General features: G+C 43.5%; 1 protein-coding gene across 5 annotated transcripts in view; it reads right to left on the reverse strand.

Annotated features, from left to right (window-relative positions):
• LOC147010887 (uncharacterized) overlaps window positions 1-18,183 on the reverse strand; it is a 44,839-nt gene extending 26,656 nt beyond the window's left edge. The window contains exons 1-4 of one of the 5 annotated variants that reach the window (XM_085860477.1): window positions 18,058-18,183; window positions 5,260-5,722; window positions 5,000-5,038; window positions 4,667-4,729 (exon numbers count right to left, since the gene is read on the reverse strand). In XM_085860477.1, the coding sequence (XP_085716603.1) occupies window positions 4,667-4,729; window positions 5,000-5,038; window positions 5,260-5,722; window positions 18,058-18,117 (625 nt within the window). In that variant the 5' untranslated portion in view covers window positions 18,118-18,183. Of the gene's footprint in view, window positions 1-4,666; window positions 4,730-4,999; window positions 5,039-5,259; window positions 5,723-11,840; window positions 12,511-12,828; window positions 13,600-17,964; window positions 17,989-18,008 lie in introns of those variants that run through there. The other 4 variants (XM_085860480.1, XM_085860479.1, XM_085860478.1 and 1 more) reach the window with 4 other exon arrangements.
• Between the last annotated feature and the right edge of the window lie 2,940 nt (window positions 18,184-21,123).

Below are 21,123 nucleotides of genomic sequence, written 5' to 3' on the forward strand. Positions count from 1 at the left end.
CGGTGGAGCTGCTCGTCGTGTGCGTTGGAGTCGGAACGGAGGGGACGGAGCTGTGGGAAGGCGGCGACACCAGACGAGGGGGTGCTCGCGTCGTGCAGGGAGCTGCACCCGAGGGAGGCCGACAGCGCGACCTGGCCGAGGTGGAGACGCTCGTCGCGGGATAATAAAGATCCTCTATACCCCGAGCATCAGCAACCCCCTCCTGTTTCCCCCCGCGCTGAGATAGTGCGACCAAGGGGCCCCTTTCCCACCCCCTACCAGACACTGTCCGCGAGGCCCGCGGAGTTGAGGCGCCATCGCCGCTCCGCGTCTCATCACCAGACGGGTAGGCGCGACCCGGTCTCGGCCTCAGGCCCGCCTCATCCTTGAGGGTATTTCTTTTCCTTGGTTTTGGGTATGTGTTGTCGGCGCCGTCTGTGAAGTAAAATTGTATAAGTGTTGCCGTGTGCTCGGTAGTCGGTATTAGCTCTGCATTGTGTTTTCGCTTTTGCATTTGCTTTTTGTGTAAATTGAATTGTGTCTTTTCTGTGTGCTTTTGGTGGAATTGAATGTGTGCTTCCCGTGTGCCGTGAATAAATGTGCTTTGTGTTGAACTGTTTCCCGCTTCGCTTCGTCATTTCTCCCATTGAATCCTCATCTTGCTTCACGTAAAGGGTTGGTAGTGGGCTGAATACGCCCGATAATTAATCGAACCGTCGAGGTCGACGATAACACCGCTCGGTTATCCCGATAGTACGGAACGGGTCGCTTAAGTGGCCCGTGTCCGAAGTCGACCTGCGGCGAGGTGCGATCGCCCGGTCTACCCTCCGCGTGGGTACTTAGGTAGGTCGAATTTGGCGAGCAACCCTATCCCATGCGGGGGCTGATTGGCTCGATCGCGGTGAGACCGAAAGGTCCACCCGTGACTGGTTCCCGGCGTTAGTCCGAGAGGGTCACGACTGGATTGTCCGTCCGGTGGGCGACGTGCCGCGATTCGAGTTACGTGGCCGTCAGCACGCCGGCGGGCGCGAATACCGCAACAATATTATTTAGAGTGGGAAAGAATATACCAGCGATATTAACATGAATAATGTTCTCAGCAATTCATTTTATTTTTAAAACCCAACCCTGCTTTTGATTTTGTGAATACCGTTCTGTTGTTTATAGTGTGATAACATCATGTGTTCATGTTATCTGGATTAAATTGTATTTGGATACTATATATATGGACAACAAATTAAGTCAGATTCTTATTCGGACTATTTGGCAGAAGAAAAAAATAATGTCTTAAAAATAAGCTTTATTGAAACTTCTACAACACAGTAATGAACGGTTAATAAGACGACACAGTACATGTACTCAACATGTTATATAAGCTTTTGGATATATTAATTTTAGAGACATACATGGAACCAGCATGAGATTGTTTCATACAAGCCATAATATGTGTAGTCTGACAGTGTAATGGGTCGTCTCGAAGCCATTCTGATTAGGTACGGAAATCGCTTTTGGCACAAATGACGAAAATTCATTTTTGAGGGTACCCCTTTTCATGAGGTTAAAACAGGTAGTGCATCCCAATATTTTCAATGTTAACATTCAAATTCGTATTCAGCATATCCAGACACTTCAAAAAAAACAGTTTTGTTGGGAGGTGGGGGGGGGGTGCACGTTGGTCCTATCTAGCCCATGGCCTATTTGTATAGATAGTCCTTGGTCCCTTGTCAAAGGGCTGTTTGGGGGATATGCATTGGCTCAGCTGTATTTTTCCAGTGTAACTCTGTTACTTTAAATCTTTATTCCTTTACCCCATCGTTCTGTTTAATCCCTCTGTTACTTTCAATGTTTCCTCCTTTACCCCATTTCAATGGTTCATCAATAAACTCCCCTCCACCAAACATCCTTTCAACAGTCCCTCCTTCACCCCATCGGTCTTAACCTTCAATCCCACGGCTGTTCAGTCATGCGGAATTCCTTTACATGTTCCCTCCATCCGTGCATTGCTTAATAACTCATCAGGTGCTCTCACATGCATGTTTGTGTTGCATCTCATATGCATGTTCATGACGCTTGGTGCTCGTCATGGCCTATGAGGTGCGGTGCTTCTCGCGGGCGTGGTACAGTGCAAAACAGTGCAAGTGGGCGTTTTGTGTGTGAAGAAGGGAGTTTGGGGGCTCTCATCGCGGCTTTGGGCACGTAGAGGGCAGGGCGTGGGCTTCGTGGAAAGTTCCCTCAGAATGGCGTGGCAATTTCCATGTGACATCGTGCACCCACCTCCACCAATGGGAGGGGGAGAAAGCTTGTGGGAGGAGGAAAAAGAGCTGATGTGAAGAAGCAGAAAGGCAGAAACGGAGGGACAGACTCGCGCGAGCAGGGATGAAAAGCGCTCCAGAGCAGATGGCTCAGAAAGCAGAAGTGAACGGGACAGGCTCCCATGAGCAGAAGACTAAAAGGCTGAGAAGGCTTGTGAATGAAAAAAACAAAAGCATGTGGGGGTAAAGGAAGGAAGGTTTCCTGAGCAGTGGGTGTCGAGCTTCTGTGGAAAAAAGAACACTCCTTCCACGAGCGTCATCCCGCCCTCTCGATCCTGTCAGCCACGAAGGATGAGAAGGGTGAACGGCGACACCTCATCGACGGAAGCTTGAGGAGGAAGAATTTGAGGCACAGGAGGGCGAGTCGCACAACCAGCTCACATATCTGGGATGCCAGAGAGAACTCGCCTCCTGGATCTGGGCACCTCAGGGACACGGCTGCGTGTCCCCATTGTGTCACATCGCCGCTGCTCATCTTCCCCATCCATTTTCCTCCACATTCTCTTGTATATTTGTGTGAGGTGATGGAGAGAAGGAAAGACTGCTTTTCTTTTCTCCATGTCCTTGTTTTATTCTTCACCCCTGAGTGAATGATGGCCAAGTGTTTTGTGTAAGTAAGATTGAAGAATATGTGTTATGATTAAATCTGTTCTTATGTGCCTTTTTGCTTTAAAATAATTGCTTGCTTGTGGGTTTGTAATAAATAATTGTTTGTCGTTATTTCCAATCTGTCTCGGTTGTCTTTTCCTTAATTGGTTCGATGCAGTGCACAAGTAAAGTTAGACAGGACGTTCTACCCCAATAATTTGCTTCGTTAGCCAGCGCACACTCACTGTAACACTCGGCAGTAATCCAAGTGTGTGCCGAGGGCACGTGACCCCAATTAGCCGGCCATCCACAGGTAAGGTATCACGTGAAGTAGTGTAATCCTGACTGCATTGGCCGTGCCAATCGGCATTCGTGGTTGCCTCGCAACCTGCTAGCAACAGAGTTATCAGTGCCCGGCGAATTTCCCCTTTGTTCTAGAAGGAGGCCTATTAAAATACATCAGTAACACATTCCCCTCATGATGATTAACTCAGTTATTTCATAACAAGTATTGCAGCTCAGGAACCTTTCACCATCACACTTTTGCGCTACTCGGAAGCACAATTCTCCAAGAGCCTTATCTTGATTCCTCTAAAGTTCAAGTACAAAGGGTCTGACCATCGATTATTACAATAGTCCATTTGTTCTGGATTCATTTTCCACCTTGTATCCTTGATCTTGACACTATATTCATCTTGCCACATTTTGTAGAGCTTGTCACCATCGAGATTAGTGACATTAAGTCATCAGAATTGGCATGGTTGGACATGGTGAAGCAGTTTGAGAAGTACAGTTGAGGATGCAAGCCTGTCTCAGAAGCTTCTACTTGACAAAGGGCTGTTTACAGAAAACCCATTGCATTACTAACTCCCAACTAATGTAAGAGTACATCCAAGTATTCACAAGTCATAACTCTACCCAAGCCTTTCCCCAAACTTTACAACCCTTAAAACCTGGAGATGCAACATGTATCTAAGGAGATATTCCATTTTAAGATCTGAACCCGAATTTGCTTTTTTAGGGAATTTTCAATGCATGTCATAAACTATAACAGCACTCGGAAGAACGCATACCTTCACCAGGCTGAACAGTTTACGTTTTGTTTCCCAGTGATAGGCCGGATCTGCATTTGGATCTTAACGAAAACCAAATCAGCATGTTCTCGTCACCTACCCAACTCGTCCACCAAGTTTTGTCACAGCCTGTCCACAACTTTTTTTAAATATCATGCTCCCAGACAGACAGATGACAGACAGAGGTGAAAACATAACCTCTGTCCACCTTCGGTGGCAGAAGTAATAAGCAAGATACCATGCATGTTTATCATATGTAATGTAGTACTCTCTGCTTTAATAGTAAGTGTGAACACCTTGATGTAATGTAGAATGAAAAAGAAAATGGCCGTGTTGATAAGCAGTGTTCCTGAAAAGGGTTTTATCTTAAGGAAGAGCCTTATTGTAGTATAAAGGACAGTCCAAAGGTCACGGAAACAGACAGACAGACAGACATGCTGTTGTCTCCACTAAAAGCAGGCATTAGACGCAAAAAACGTCTCGTGGGTCTCTGCTATGTAAACATAGGCAAGTGAGTTATGTGGTACAGTTTTAAAAGTCTAAATAAGCAGAAGTGATCAAAGAGAAAAACAAATTGTTTGAGAAAAGGTTTTAAAAAAAAATTACAAACAATAAACAAAACTGGCAAAAATAATTAATGGATTATAAACACAGTTTTTCTGCCATGTTATACAATGTCAGAAGAATAATGTTGTACAAAAGCAAAGAGCTTGCCTTTTGAGGTACAAGTTGAACCGTTTGTTCCTTCGACCTCGAGCTGCATCTCTCCACAGAGCCCTGGGAAGCATGGAAAACCCCACAACGCGAACCACATCTCAAAGGATATATTCCACTTTAAAATCCACAATTAAAATGTGCATCATCAACCATAATCATGGGGAAGGAGGAGGGTGGGGGTTATCCAAATGTTCGGTTTACAAGGGTGAGGCTAACCAAGGTAAGACTCAAGAAAAACATCCAGATAACTCCAGCAGTCTACAAAAACAAAAACAATTTCCATCATGGGCCAACAACAATAATGCTGTGACTGAGGATCGTGAACACTACCTTCATCATCTTCATGTTCAATCTTCATCTCTACCATACCTGCAAAAGGTGGAAGGGTTTGAAAAAGCAGCAAGAGTACTGTGACAAGGATTTCTCTTTGAATATAGACAGCTCACAGAGGGAAGAGAGGAATGTAGGAGGTAATAAGAACAGTCACTTAAACAACTGAGAGTGGAGGTGTGGGGGGGTATACTTTAGGTACAATTTAAAACACTGCGCCAGTTAAATCCTATGAAGAATGAAGAAGTCACATTTCATACTGGGTTCAGATGTCACACTCATCTCCTGTTGAGGATGAAAGGTGCAGATGTTCTCACTCGTACTGCTAAAGTTCTCAGCAGTACTCTTTTGCTCCAAGCCATCACTATCGGCATCATCTGAGTGAAGGCCCAAGTACCTTAACCTCTGCGCACAGTTAGTGAACTCCTGGCTGACAGCATTCAACATGGAGCACAGGACATCCACCAGTACCAAATTTGCAAGACCATGACCTTGGCAATGATACTGTGACTCCACAAAACACCGAACCTCAGCGTACATGGCAAAGGCAAACTTCTCCTTGAGGAGTGAGTATAGTTCAGATCTCAACAAAGCAGACTCTGTGCAGATACGAAGCACCGTTTGACTCTCAATGCCCAGTTCAGTAATCACACCAAATGCAGTCTCTGCTCTCAGACCTTGAGCCTGCAGCCATGCCAGGAAGTCCTCAGTTTCAGCCATGGCCTGCCAGGAATGCAACACAACACTCTCAACAAATAATAATTGCATTGCAGATATAACTGAAAAATAAAATATAAAAATAACTAGAATAGCATTTGGTAGAGTGCATAGTCTCACCTCACATGGTCATTCTGAACAAATATACCATCGTTAACTGAACACACTACTATTATGACCCACTGCTATTATGGTCCATATACCCGTATCATCCAAACAACCTCTTATATCACATACATTGGCATTATTCGAAGCTTTATTGATTGATTATTAGGATATTTAACAACCACTTTTGTGCACATTAAGGCTAAATTGTGTCAATGAAGATGAATATGAAAAAAAAAAACTCAAACTCTATTCCCCATGGCTAGTCAATTTTATGTATGAAGTTTTGCATTGATCTATCAAGCGGTTCTGGAGAGATTTTTTTTTACATTTTTATTTTCAATCCAATCGTGCTGCCAGACCACATTACCAATTACGTCATAAATTTAATTCTTCGCTCACATCGAGTTGCACATCAGATATATGAAGTTTCAGATAAGGATTTTTATTCAACCAATTAAGGCTGGAATACCACTTCACCAATGATGTCATCATAAGCACCCTATATACCCCATGAGGAGTTGATGACATATGCCAAATTTCTATGTTTTCATAGAGCGGTTTTGGAGAACAAGACGTTCAAAATTTTATCCTTTAATCCCATATGGCTGTGAACTATGTCTGAGCTATCAATAATATTCTGAGATGATGGGAAGATGAGCTATCAAAAATATGTCTGAGCTATCAATAAAATATTCTCCATGGGGAGTCTCCTACGTTTGTTAAAACTTTGATCGGAAAAGAGGTTGCAGGGAAAAAAATTTTTTAAGTGAAAATATATAGACGTAAACGCACATACACACAAACAGACACACGCAGTCAGACAGGGGCGTTACAAAAGTCTCGCAATCCCTTCAGAGCGAAACTAATAAATGGAGTGTAGTTGTGGACATATTATGTGCATTGACAATAAATGGCAGTGGTAGCTGTAATCGCTCTTCCATGAGCCTAGACTTTGTATTAAAAAATGGAAAAGGGGAGAGGGTAAAATGAGAAAAGTTAAAGGAGTGAACATGGAGGAATAAGTTGGGGAGGGAAGGACAATTTAAAGACAGGCTATAAACAACCAAAGGCTATTTGCATGAGTCTTGTGAGGGAAAAAAAACGAGGTGATGGAGGATATGAACTGATAGTGGGGTAGTGAGGCAACAGTTGCACACAATAAGCAATGGAATGAACAGGGGTTGGGAGGAGAGAAAAAAAATACTATAACCTACAAGTAATTGGTTTGGATAAGGATCAATGGTTGTAAAAAAATATTGGAGGTAAGGATGAGGATGGAGGTGCATTGCCTGCTCGAAACCCTGGAGGGAAGAGTGGGATACATCAGCCTCTGGTAGGCAGTTCCACAAATAGGAGAATAGAGGAACAAAGGCATGGAGGCGTGGAAAGCCTTGATTTTTTAAAGTATAAACAGGAGGGGATTGCTGGAAGAACGTATACTTCCTGGATAAGCTGGTGGGTTAAAATAATACAGTTAAATGAAGTAACGTAAAACTATAATGTTTGTATGCCTGGTGTTTTATTGATGGTTCGGGTGGTGGGCTTCAGATCCTAGGGTCCTGAGTTCAAAACGGACTTTTCCATTGAATGAATACCGGGTAGGGTTGACTCAGCCCATCATCCTTCCGAGGTCGGGAAAATGAGTACCAGCTTGCTGGGATGATTGAGCCATTTGAGTATCCTGTCAGAGTGGCGACCCCTCCAGGATTGTGCCCAACAGTCCAGGAGACTGCTTTGGCAGAGCTGATGCTCTGTTCAGAGTATGGTCCCAATGGATGGATGGATGAATGGAGGGATAATGCTTGTGTGAAAACTTGTGTTGAAAGTTTTGGAACACACATCGGCACAGCTTGAGACTCCAGCCCTCACTCCTTATGATAGGTGTCGATCGGGTTTAAAATAAATGCATCAATTGGGCTTTTGACAAGGAGATGGAATTTGTTTGTGGCATATGAGTGTCCCATCTGCCAGCATTAATTGGTTGGCATTAAATATCCCAGTTCTTTCACTAGGAGCACACAAGTTATTGCTAGTATCCTGACAAAATGACAACTTCCTTCCCTGAATACCACTGGGAAGGCAATGGCAAACCACCCAGTGTAATCCTTGCCATGGGGCTGCTTTGGCAGCAGTGTCTGCCTTAAAGTAGAATACCAGAATGAGATTTAGAACAATAATATAAGATATTATTGTGCAACTGCATGGCTTCAACAAGGTCAATGATACCAAGGCACGTACTTCAGACCGGATCATCAGGTGTGGAGTCATGAAGCACACACATATCCTGTGTTCCAGTCAACGGGTATATAATGGTGATTTGCGTTTTATGTTCCCAGTCCACCGCATTTGAACGACGTGGTTAGTTTAACATGGCAGGTGAGTATACTTAGATGACAGTGTCCATCATCTTCCCAAGTTTCAAACAAAACAATGAAAAAATAAAAACATCAAAAACTGGTTCCTGTAAAAGAGCTTATTGGGTCTTCATATTTATTCTATTGGTATTATACATGGTACATATTCCATACACCATATATCACAGAGGGTGGAATATGCTGTATATATATATATATATATATATATATATATATATATATATATATATATATATATATATATATATATATATATATATATATATATATATATATATATATATATAGTTGCGGGCTAGGGACCTGTGGCGAGAATGACCGCGAGGTGGGGGAAGTTACGTCGTCTCCCACCAGACTCCTGGAATTGTAGGCCGTCCCTCTCGGATAACTCCGCGAGGCGGCGGGTCGCTTAACAGACCATGGACACCAATACCTCCACCGCGTAGCGTAGGGTCTTTTTGTCCAGAACCAATTTACATAATTAACCACTCGGTGTCGTCTACCGGGGAACCATGCCCTCGGCACGTCTTGCTCGAACCGAGTCACTCTACGTACCGCAGTAGAGTTCCAACTACCAACTACCAACTCCGGTTCGGGTGCAGTCAAGCGGAACTGCCAAAGCCGTGCCGGCTAGGATGAGCGGATTAACGGGAACAAAGACCCGGCTAAAACTCGGATCCGAACCATGCTGCACCAATGAAGGAAAAGATGAAAACGAACTGGGAACATTTCTACAATAAGCTATCTATAATTCCAGCAATGTGTGTGTGTGTGTGTGTGTGTGTGTGTGTGTGTGTGTGTGTGTGTGTGTGTGTGTGTGTGTGTGTCTGTGACCGCTGTTTCTCAACAACCACTGGTCCAATCTAATTGAAACTTGCCAGGTATATTGCTGGGGACCTGTGGGTGTGCCTTTTCAAGGTTTGATATTAATCAGACAAGTGGTTCCCAAGTTATGGCCATTTATTTACCAAACCAATGACAGGACACGGTGTTATGACATTACGATTGACGTCACAATTTATTATTTTTTTTTGCACGTACGGGCCCGCACTGGTTTAAAATAAACGAGGAAATTTATGTGGCACAGAAACAGGTTTATTGGGGTGTTATGCAGGGGAAAGAAAGAAGATGTAGTGTGACAATTTACAGCAACTTACAAAAGAAGACACAGAGGGGTCATTCCGTGTCAAATCAACAAATTTTCAGAAAAGTTCCAGGTCGACCACCTCAGATTTTCATGATTTTTTGTGTGGGTTGGACAAATATTGAACAGAAAACATTTCAAATATTAGTTCTGTATTCCAAGGAGTTTTTAAGATATGACCCCAAGAGTGCGTCAAGGTTGGTTGAAGAAAAACGACCCCCTAATTATCCTTCAATTTCAGCAACCCATTTCTTGGCATCTGTTTGAGATAAAGCAATGAATTTTTTTTTCCTCATGCATCTTTTATGGTATTTTAAAGAAAAAATAAAACGGGATACATTGCAGAAAAAATGAGGCCTGCAGCCATCCTCAAAAATGGTAAAAATCAAAATAGCACGACTGAAACGGGCAACTTTGACTCATGTTAAAGTACCTTTCATTTATTGTTACCCATGTAATTTTTTATGTGAAAAATATACTAAAATGTCTACCAAAATATGAATTACCAGGTGTCTACTGCATTTATTTTTTATTTTAGGCCCTTTCAGAAAGGGAAAAATATGAAATTTCATGATTTTCAGGTCAAAAAAAATCACATGTGGCCTATCTTCAAAATATACAGTACATGCTTGGTATCAAATGAAAGCTCCTTTCATGTACTATAACTGTACCAAATCTCATTAGTTTTATAGCAATCCTTAATGTCCTACCAACCCCATCAATCAAGCCCCAAAACGAATTTGACTCATTATTGGCAGTTATTTGTGAGCTGTTAAGTCAATTAATTTCTGTGCCTCACTTAAATAAAAATTTTCAGTCATTAAATACCAAAATATCAATGCACAAACCAATTCTCACATGTCTATTAAGGTGATTTTTTTCATTACACATCTCCAACATAGTGAATAATTATTGACCCATCTGTAAGTTCCCGGTAATGCTAATGAGTAAAAATACACTTCCAGAGGAAATGGTTTTGTTTGTTTGCTTTAATATTTAAAAACTTTTAACATTGAATAATAATGTGTTTCACCTTTAAGCATAAAGAATTAAAGTACTAGTCTTTAATCTGAAGCTGACTCAGGATCTATTTTTAGCATAGGTGAGTTCTAGGGATGGCTTATTTTTTAAAGTTGGGGTGGTGTGCAAAAGTTTCTGAAAGTTGTAATTTGGAAGCACACTAATAAGATGGACCTGATCTGCAGAAAAGAATTAAAAACTTGTACTGTTGGTTCTATTCTTCAAGAAGAAACAGAATGTCATAAAACAACCTATTGCAGGTAAGGTTTTTATAGTTATTACTAATACAATAAATGCATACAAAGGGCAATTTTCAAATGCATGTCTGATTCTTTCTAAATTATACTGTCTTTATTTTATGAATCAGTAGTTGAGCTAATGTGTACATTACTTTGATGTCATTGGATTCTAAACAAAGCTTGTACAATATTATCAGTGCCTGAATAACTTCAGTAATATGTGATGTAGCGGTCATTTGAAGGGAACAACTTTGAAGCTTTCAAGTGGAAATTAACAGTTATTTTGACTAATGGCCTGGCCACACTGACATTGCATTGCGTTTTTTGTACTGTGTGCTATAAATAGATTGAACACACCAGTGTTGTTTAGCTTTATTGATGGGGTTGGTAGGACATGAAGGATTGCAATAAAAGTAATGAGATTTGGTATAGTTATAGTACATGAAAGGAGCTTTCATTTGATACCAAGCACGTATATTTTGAAGGCAGGCCACATGCGATTTTTTTGACCTGAAAATCATGAAATTTCATATTTTTCCATTTTTGAAAGGGCCTAAAATAAAAAATAAATGCAGTGGAAACCTACCTGGTAATTCATATTTTGGTATACATTTTAGTATATTTTTCACGTAAAACATTACATGGGTGACAATAAATAAAAGGTACTTTAACATGGGTCAAAGTTGCCCGTTTCAGTCGTGCTATTTTGATTTTTACCATTTTTGAGGGTGGTTGCAAGCCTCATTTTTTCTGCAATGTATCCGGCTTTATTTTTTCTTTAAAATACCATGAAAGTTGCATTAGGAAAAAAAAATTTCATTGCTTTATCTCAAACAGATGCCAAGAAATGGGTTGCTGAAATTGAAGGATAATTAGGGGGTCGTTTTTCTTCAACCAACCTTGACACACTCTTGGGGTCATATCTCAAAAACTCCTTGGAATACAGAACTAATATTTGACATTTTTCTGTTCAATATTTGTCCAACCCACACAAAAAAAAAAAATCATGAAAATCTGAGATGGTCGACCTGGAGGCATTTGTTGATTTGACACGGAATGACCCAGGGCAGACTTACGCGGGAATTATACAGGCAAGATTTACAATGATCGAAAACACTTATACAGTTTTTACTTATTAGACTGGTGCCACACACTCAGACAAAATAAACCCAGTTGAAGGCAAAGGAATTTTGCAGCCAGGGAGGGAGGCGGGCTGAGGTCACAGTTCTTTCGAGTACCTGAGTCTCGGGGAAAGAAATGCTCCGTGGTGTGGCACCTGCCAACAGTCGTGCAGTCAGGTCCACAGCCGCCCGCGTGGAGTTCAGGTCCGTGGAGGAGCTCGAGTGGGCCGGGACCAGCAGTCGGGCCATCGGAGAGAGACGTGAGCGGAGCCAAGCAGTGGGAACCCCTTCGTTTTCCAACCTATTCCAGCCTCCAAGCACAGAACGAACGACCCCCAAAGAACTCAAGACTGAGGATGATGTCGTGGTTTATTAGCCTCCCTCAGCAGGGCGGGGCCTTGGTCAAAACTGACGTCACTGTCCACCCTGTTGGACGGGGCTCCCATGGGTCCGCCCTTTCTGGGCGGGGCCTCCGCGGCCAGGCACCAGCGAGGCCCGCCCACTCCACCCGTGTGGACTCGTCAAGAAAGAGTTGGAGCGTTTAGAGAAGCCGAATAGGAACTGCGACAGCGAAGATTCTGTCTCGGAAAAAACGAGCCTCCAGAGACAACAGGTGGACCGTGGTACGTTGTTGCCAGCAAACCGAAGGCTGCAAGCGCTCGAGTACCGTGGATCGCAATGGAGGATGGGATATAAAGATTTATTACCTGAACTAAAAAAACATTGCAACGCACCCCTTCGATTTCCCACTACACACAAGGAAGGGTTCTGTCGACACATATACTTAACGGCATAACTGACTTGGGACACCTGTATGTTGTATGCGTGCGATTCCTCAAACCGTAACAATATATATATATATATATATATATATATATATATATATATATATATATATATATATATATATATATATATATATATATATATATATATATATAAATAAATATAACCACCATGCTCTTCCCGCCAAGAAAAGCTGTATGAAACAGCCAAGAAAAGCTACACAAGGTAAGCCCTTTGCAGTTTCAAACCCTACCTGGGTTCCTCTTCAGCTGCAGACATTCAAAAGTAGTACATACATAAGAATCACAATGCTACACACCCCCATCAGCTGCCAGACCAGTTTCATTGCTTATTGGCGAGTCATCAGTGACACTGTAGATAGAAACATGCAGCACAAAGGCTCCCAAACATGGACCACGTGCAATGCCAATTGCAGTCATCATATGAATATCAAAACCCAATCACATCTCTCATCTGTAATTGGAGGGAACAACCAATCAGGTCTCACCTGATCAATATCCCAGGTGGCATTTCATTTTTCAATAAGTGCCTGGCTCTTCAAGCGAATTCCATAGTTAACTTCTCATGATCAGCTCAAAGATATCCCATAAGCCTCCAAGATAGTTCAGGCAATAATAAAATATCAAAGATATTATTTTCCTCTCAATCTCAAACTGCAATTAAGAATAATGAAACAATTTTGCAGTTATAAAATTAAAATGTAGACACGGTGAATTAGCATGCATGATGGGAAGAGTTGTGACGTTGGACAAATTTCTATTTATAGCCCTCAGATCAAAGGGACGTACGCGGCCATAAGTGTGACAGAAGACGTGACGGAAGACACAGGACAGAATAGCCAATGATACAACAGCGGGATGTCGCCGCGCTGTAATAACCACTTCTGTCACCAAAAAAAAGAGGAAGAAATCACCTCCACAAGACGTTTTAAAAACACTTCTGGTGAAAAACAATGAAGAACGAGAGTTACAACGCTGCCCGTCAACAACTAACGGAACAGGAAGATTATCACTTCCTGCTCAGAAAAATCAACTTCCAGCGTCACACAGAAAACGATTCAGCACAAAAAACGTCGCTCTTCCGCATTAACCCCGCCCACAATCCACCCGGCAATCTCCGCCCACATCACACCCAACAATAAGTGTGACAGAAGACACAGGACAGAATAGCCAATTATATAACAGAGCGATGTCGCCGCGCTGTAATAAGGTTATAATAGACCTATGCCTGAATGACATCACATGTTCACCTCAAGGGATTCTGAGGAAAAATTGGGGATATGATCAACCATCTTAGGTTCAACCTGACTAGGTCGTACCGATATTTACTCTAAAAACATTCCTAAAGTAAAGTAAATTGCAGCAGATAAACAACTATGAGAACTTCATCATTACATTTTTATCTGTTACCAACCCATTCGAAAAGAGGCATGTGCTGGGTGAGTTTGACTCGGTCAAACAAACAGTATCTGGAAAGCAAAATGGTGGATGGAACCCCGGGTTTGACCTGCAGGCCCTTGCGTGAACACGTCATAACGTGAATAGCTCTGTGGTGTGTTCTGCTAGCAAGCGGCTTGCTTACCCCTCGCTAAGCAGCTTCCTCGATTCCAAGCATTCAAGCAAGCCCTCCAACAAAATGGAGTGGTTGGCACCACTTAACAACATTGCGGTTTCGATGCAAATAATGCTGTCACGGTACTTGAGCAAATGCTGTCTGAACTGTCATTTTCAGTTTGACAAGATCCTCTTGTGACAACTTCCCCAAATTTCTTCTGTTAGCAGTGGCTACAGACTATAGAGAGTACGACAGGAAGAGGAAAATAAAGATAAATGAAAGGGGAGTATCCCACCAAGCTTATCTATGGACCTGCACTGTGCATTTTGGTGAGGGGTGAAGGGGTTTTGCATGTTTGTAGATTTTTAAAAAGCAATACACCCACTCATTGGTGGTGAGGGGAGGGGGAAGGTGGGGTAACTATTCCAGGTCCTGAACCTAATAAGGACCCATAATTATTCCTTCAATTTTTTTTGGTTTCATAAAATGATAGTTTGTGAAGATAAAACACTGGGGGCAGCTACATTTTGGGTCTCCTTCCAAGCCACTGAGGACGATTCCCTGGAATTAGGCAGTAACACCCTCGCACATAAAATAAACTACTGTGGGAACAATTTACATAATTATCATCACAGTAATGACATGATGACGTAAATGAACACAGGAGTGTTGGCCCTACCCCATCTGGATGAAATGGGTTAATAAATGAATAACACCTCAATTTCCCTTAAACATGGCATGTGTGTGTGACAAGAAGATAGAGAAACCTCCATGTAGGTTGTTTAAAAAATTTAATTGATGAAGGGGGCCCGTTATGGCTCTCAGGAGCAGCAGAAAGGGTTACGTTATTGTTCTCTCTGGGGTATATAGATTACAGTGGAGCTCGGCTCAGATTAATTCGTCTGTGGCGGACGTGATAAGCATATAATGCCCGAAGAACATCAAGTTTCCTTTCTTTCAATTTAATGTTAAATAGCAGTAGCAACTATTTTAAAAGGGTAATTATACATGTTTATGGTTTATCATATTTTTGACTTCTGGTGGTTATCGTTTCATATGCATGCTGTGGTTGCTCGTTGCATCATTTTCTGGAAGTGCAGCTGTGCCGCTGATGCAGTGACACTGTTGCCACTGTTTCCAGTAAGCTGGTACTAATTTTGCCAACCTTGGAAGAAGAATGACGGGCCTGAGTGAACCCACCTCGTGTATTTCAATGGAACGACAGGGGGCTCAAATGAATTCTCAAACCCTAAGATCTTAAGCCAGCCACTTTAACCGTTAAGCGAACACCAGGCTTTTTACTTGCAGTCAGGGTGCCCCACAAAACGTCACAATGAGCTATTTGTGCACAGTAACACGGCGTTTGCCCAAGGAAGAAAAACCCCTTTGGGGGAAGGGTGGGGATATTGTTAGTATTAATATTGTTTTGTAAAAACATTAATATTATGCAATTATCATTGGTGTTATTACTTTTGTTATTAGAAACCGCTTTGGAAAAACTCCATGATTGGCTATCTTAACATGGATGTACACCTTAAGAAGCATTTCGCCCAAGGAAGAAAACCCCTTGGGGAGGGGGGCAAATGAAGTCGCTACAACCGCCATCACGTGACCCTTAGTCCGCCTGTTAAGTTTGGTTGAGATTGAATAAATAACGATTGAATGTATGGCAGTCAAAAAGACAGGCAGATAGACAAACAGACAACAAATTGTGTGCCGTACTTGAGTGCGATGATTTGGATGAAAAGTAGAAGTAACAATAAAACGTATTAACTGTACGTTTTAAATACCGTCTTGCGTGACAGTACAATTTAAGAAATAGCCGCCAATCGTTTTGAATCCGATTACGGCGGCCACTTTTGGGACGGCTTGGTAAGCGATAGAAATCCGCTTGCCAACGGAACACACACCCTGGCTGGGGTCCACCACTCGTCCAGTAATCATACTTTAAGGCTTTAGTTGTAATTTGTAAAGCCATAGTTTCCACGATGAAGTTAAATCACGTTTAAACAACACGATTTCCCATCATCCGTTTAAGAGACTTCATCGTCCATCATTTTAGGAGTTCGACCGTGCTCGTTTGTCTGCGTCACAAGAAAACACGCATTTCGTCGAGTGTGTGAGCAGAAATTGAAGATCAGATTAAATGAAACTATACATAACAGCACACACAGCCTGCTGTTGGCTTAGTGGTTAGAGTGGTGGCTTGGGATTCAGGACAGCCTGGTGTTGGCTCAGTGGTTGGGGTGACGGCTTGGGATTCAGGACAGCCTGGTGTTGGCTCAGTGGTTGGGGTGACGGCTTGGGATTCAGGACAGCCTGGTGTTGGCTCAGTGGTTAGGGTGGCGGCTTGGGATTCAGGACAGCCTGGTGTTGGCTCAGAGGTTGGGGTGACGGCTTGGGATCCTAGGGTCCTGAGTTCAAGTCCCGTCGGCCAGTGAATTAATACACCACGGGGTTGACTCAACCTGTCATCCTTCCGAGGTCGGCGAAATGAGTACCAGTTCCAGTGTGTGTACTGGTAGAGGGGCACTGCAACAGCGACACAGTCGCGCTTCAAGAAATGATAGCTACCCCCGCAGCGAAGCTGCCATACGACCACCACCAGCACACTGAAATAAATTTGTCCCTGTTAACTATAACCGTATACAGTTTGTTTAAAGATCGTTTGTAAGGCGGGAAGCCATCGAGCGTTGGAGCTAGATCCGCAAACACGATCCGCTGATGCTTCCTGTGACTACGACCGCTACCTTTCCAGTTTCCACACATCGGTATCATTCACCCACTCTCGGTGACTCGGGCTATTTCGGGAGGAAGGGGCCCAAGGCGTGAGGAAGGGGCCCAAGGCGTGAGGAAGGGGCCCAAGGCGTGAGGAAAGGGGCCCAAGGCGTGAGGAAAGGGGCCCAAGGCGTGAGGAAAGGGGCCCAAGGCGTGAGGAAAGGGGCCCAAGGCGTGAGGAAAGGGGCCCAAGGCGTGAGGAAAGGGGCCCAAGGCGTGAGGAAAGGGGCCCAAGGCGTGAGGAAAGGGGCCCAAGGCGTGAGGAAAGGGGCCCAAGGCGTGAGGAAAGGGCCCCAAGGCGTGAGGAAAGGGCCCAAGCCGTGAGGAAAGGGCCCAAGCCGTGAGGAAAGGGCCCAAGCCGTGAGGAAAGGGCCCAAGCCGTGAGGAAAGGGCCCAAGCCGTGAGGAAAGGGCCCAAGCCGTGAGGAAAGGGCCCAAGCCGTGAGGAAGGGGCCCAAGCCGTGAGGAAAGGGCCCAATGCGTGAGGAAAGGGGCCCAAGGCGTGAGGAAAGGGGCCCAAGGCGTGAGGAAAGGGCCCAAGGCGTGAGGAAAGGGGCCCAAGGCGTGAGGAAAGGGCCCAAGCCGTGAGGAAAGGGCCCAAGCCGTGAGGAAAGGGCCCAAGCCGTGAGGAAAGGGCCCAAGCCGTGAGGAAAGGGCCCAAGCCGTGAGGAAAGGGCCCAAGCCGTGAGGAAAGGGCCCAAGCCGTGAGGAAAGGGCCCAAGCCGTGAGGAAAGGGCCCAAGCCGTGAGGAAAGGGCCCAAGGCGTGAGGAAGGGGCCCAAGGCGTGAGGAAGGGGCCCAAGGCGTGAGGAAGGGGCCCAAGGCGTGAGGAAGGGGCCCAAGCCGTGAGGAAAGGGCCCAAGGCGTGAGGAAGGGGCCCAAGCCGTGAGGAAGAGGCCCAAGCCGTGAGGAAACACGGCGGCAAAGTGTTGCCACCACACGAAAAAAAAAACTGCGTCCTCTTCTTCTTCTTCTTCTTCTTCACGGGACTGAACCCGATCGGCTTTAACAAAAATATAATCCCCTGAACCAGGTTTTCATTCAATCACTAGGCCTTCCGACACATACTCCCGCCAATCCGCGCACACACACACACACACTGACCCGCTTCATACTCGAGGATGCAACACGTAACAGTTACGACTCACCGCGCTCCTCGACTCAAAAATTAAACGATAGAATAATAAATAAAATTACAATTCCGATGGAACACGTGTGCCTGACGGCATACACCGGTCTTCTGCCTTCTCGAGTCATAATACCGGCATCATTACCACAAACCCAACACCACCTTAACTTCTGCTCCTCTATTTATGTACTGAGATGAATGTGTGATGTTTGACGAGAAAACAAACTCTTCTTCCTTTCCTCAGGACGTTCCTCAGATCTACAGGAATCTATATGTTCGCACCTCGCATTTATTGACGGGTTCTTCAACGAAAGGCGGAGAAACGTCCACTTCAAACAGTACTGCATGAGACGGGGTTAAATGTAAATACATTTGGATTAAAAAAAAAAAAACTCGATCGTGGTTTTAAAGTGCTTGTGGTCTGTAAGAAGGCCGAGCTGAAGAGCTCCCTCCTCCCCGCAATTCCGACTCTGTTCACCTCAGAAACTCCCTCCCCCTCACGTACGTAATAAATAGATAACACATCTTAAAACATAAAACACCAATGGTTGCTGAAGTTGAATCCAAAATCTTCGTGCACCACGTCGTGATTTCCAATGAACACGTGTTGCCAACCGACCTCACGGACACCGACACCGGCACCGGCCCGTTGATTTAAATATTACTTCATAAAATAAATATTTCGAGAATCTTGCTCGGAAATGACCGAGTTCTGACCAATAAACGTAACCACACATTCTGATGACGTCATCCGTCCGAAGTTTCCAACAACTCACAGAGTAAACAGAGATGTGTGTTCAGTCACCAATCAGCTTGCTATGGCTTGCCAAGCCGGCCATTCCTTATCAACCGTTTCGTTGAAGTGCTTGCTTGCGTGCTTAAGCCGCTTGGCGAGCGCTCTACAAGCTGATTGGTTTGTCCGATTGTTTTTAGATCCTCGTGGAGGATTTCTCAGTCTTACTCACGTTGTTGTTCTTGTGGACTTTTTCGTTTCACAGCCTACACTTTTCATCGAAACTTCCTGAAACTTGGCATATATATGTAAAAATACCCTTCGCAGACAGTAACCATCTCCAATTTTGAAAATTCCTCCAAGAAAAAAAAGTTGTGACGTCAAAATATCTCCGCGAATGGAAATCGCCTAAAAATTATCTCAAACTAGGCAAGCTTTTTGAATTATGTTTGCGGGAATAGAGCAGGGCATGAGCAGAGATGAATTACCGCACAGATGATACATCACTATGAAGTCATATCAATTTTTATGACGTCATTCCTATTTTTTGACATTTTTTGTTTCACAACCCAGAGTTTTCATCGGATTTTCATGAAACTTGCCATGTATATGCAGAAAGTCCACGCGCAGGCAGTAACCATCTCCGATTTTGGAAATTCCTCCGAGAAAAAAGTTGACGTCATAATATCGCCGCTAATGGAAATCGCCTATGCCATTATCTCTGAAACTAGGCAAGCTGTTTGAATTTTGTTTGCGGGAATCAAGCCGGGCATTAGCACAGATAATTTATCGCAAACCTGATACATCACAATGACGTCATCATTAAGAGGACGAGGATCTTAGCTCATTTGAGCTTGTTGGAGACCAAATGTGTGATAACTGGGGTACGGTACGACTTTATTCATTTCAATCAACGTTTTATCATGCAATGCAAACAACAATTTATCATGGCTTCATCAACCTTAACCAAACCCCAAAATTGAATCCGCTTGTTCTTGTCACCCAACCAACTGATTCACCAAGTTTTGTCATAAACCATCCACAACTTTTTGAAACATCATGATGTTACCCATTTTGAGACGCATCTCTCAATGGCGAAGAATCATTTTTAAAATAAAAGAATTCTCGGATCCGGATGTTCACCAAACTCGAATCAATTCGTCCTTGTCACACACTCAACCTGTCCACCAAGTTTCATCCGAAGCCAGATATTTCCAATGTTAAAATCATAACATTTTATTTAATGCTCAGTCCATCCAAAGGCTGCAGAAAAACATAATCTTCCTGGGATATGGGGGGGGGGGGTGCACGGTGGAGGATAGGTCGCGGAAAACAATCGTCTTGTCCAGCTTAGTAGTTGCCATGGCGGTATAATACGCGGTAGTACCTTCACCCTGTTGACGTTTTCCTCTCAATGCAGGAAGCCATCAAGCCTGCAAGTTCGGAATCTGTTAGTTTGACGTTTATAGATATTTTGTAATCTGTCACATAAATAAAATAGATAGATGACGTCATGACCAAAACGACCGCTCCCCCCACCCCATTTTGCTCAATTTCCCCCAGCACCGGTGACGTCACTGTGACAACCTGAGAATCCTTCAAAGACTCCCTCGTCGAGCCTGCGATGTTTTCTTGGAAAAAGAGAATCAATGTGTTGAACAACCATGAAGCGATTTTTAAAAAATCGTTACCTGTACCTGTGGAGATATAATAAACTTATCGGTCCGTCATTGTTCGGCAATCGAATTCCCGGTTCTTGTTTCAATGTGCATATTGCTGTGAGGAAAATACACGAATACAAACAATTCACTTATAAAGACGTGGAATTCGCCTCAGATCAAATGGTCGCGAAATCTCCCGTTCAAATCTCCCGCCCATTTATTACTTGCTGAAAACGAGAGTTGAAGTTCTCAATTAATAAAAAAATAAAAAAAACACCGAAGAAGAAGAAAAGGCGGGAATTCCTGCCAAACGAAGAGAATGACTAAATGAATGAATAATAGTGAAGGAATAACGAGGAATGACGTGTTGGTGAAAAGATTCCTTTGCCATCCCAGATATCAAGGTTTTTCTCGATTTTCCGATGACATTTTTGCCCTTGTTTTAACTCCGGAGTGGATAAATGACATCGGCTACTTCTTGTCTTGGATTTTTTTTTGTTTTGTTATTTTTCTCTTTTTTTATTTTATTTTGACCTTATCGTTATCTAACCCTAACCCGGAGCTCCTTATCTCGAGCGCTTTATATAAGCCTCGTTTGGGACAATTTCCTTAAAAATAAATAAATAAAAACGCCCTGAACGGGTATGTCCGCAACCAATCAGGTTGTAGAACGCTCACCGAGCGGCTTAAGTACTCAAGCAAGCACTCCAACGAAACTGTTGATAAGGAACGGCGAGCTG

The sequence above is a fragment of the Eptatretus burgeri genome, chromosome 16, assembly GCF_056783735.1.
Source record: "Eptatretus burgeri isolate ZD-2024b chromosome 16, Ebu_testis_v1, whole genome shotgun sequence".
Lineage (NCBI taxonomy): Eukaryota > Metazoa > Chordata > Myxini > Myxiniformes > Myxinidae > Eptatretus > Eptatretus burgeri.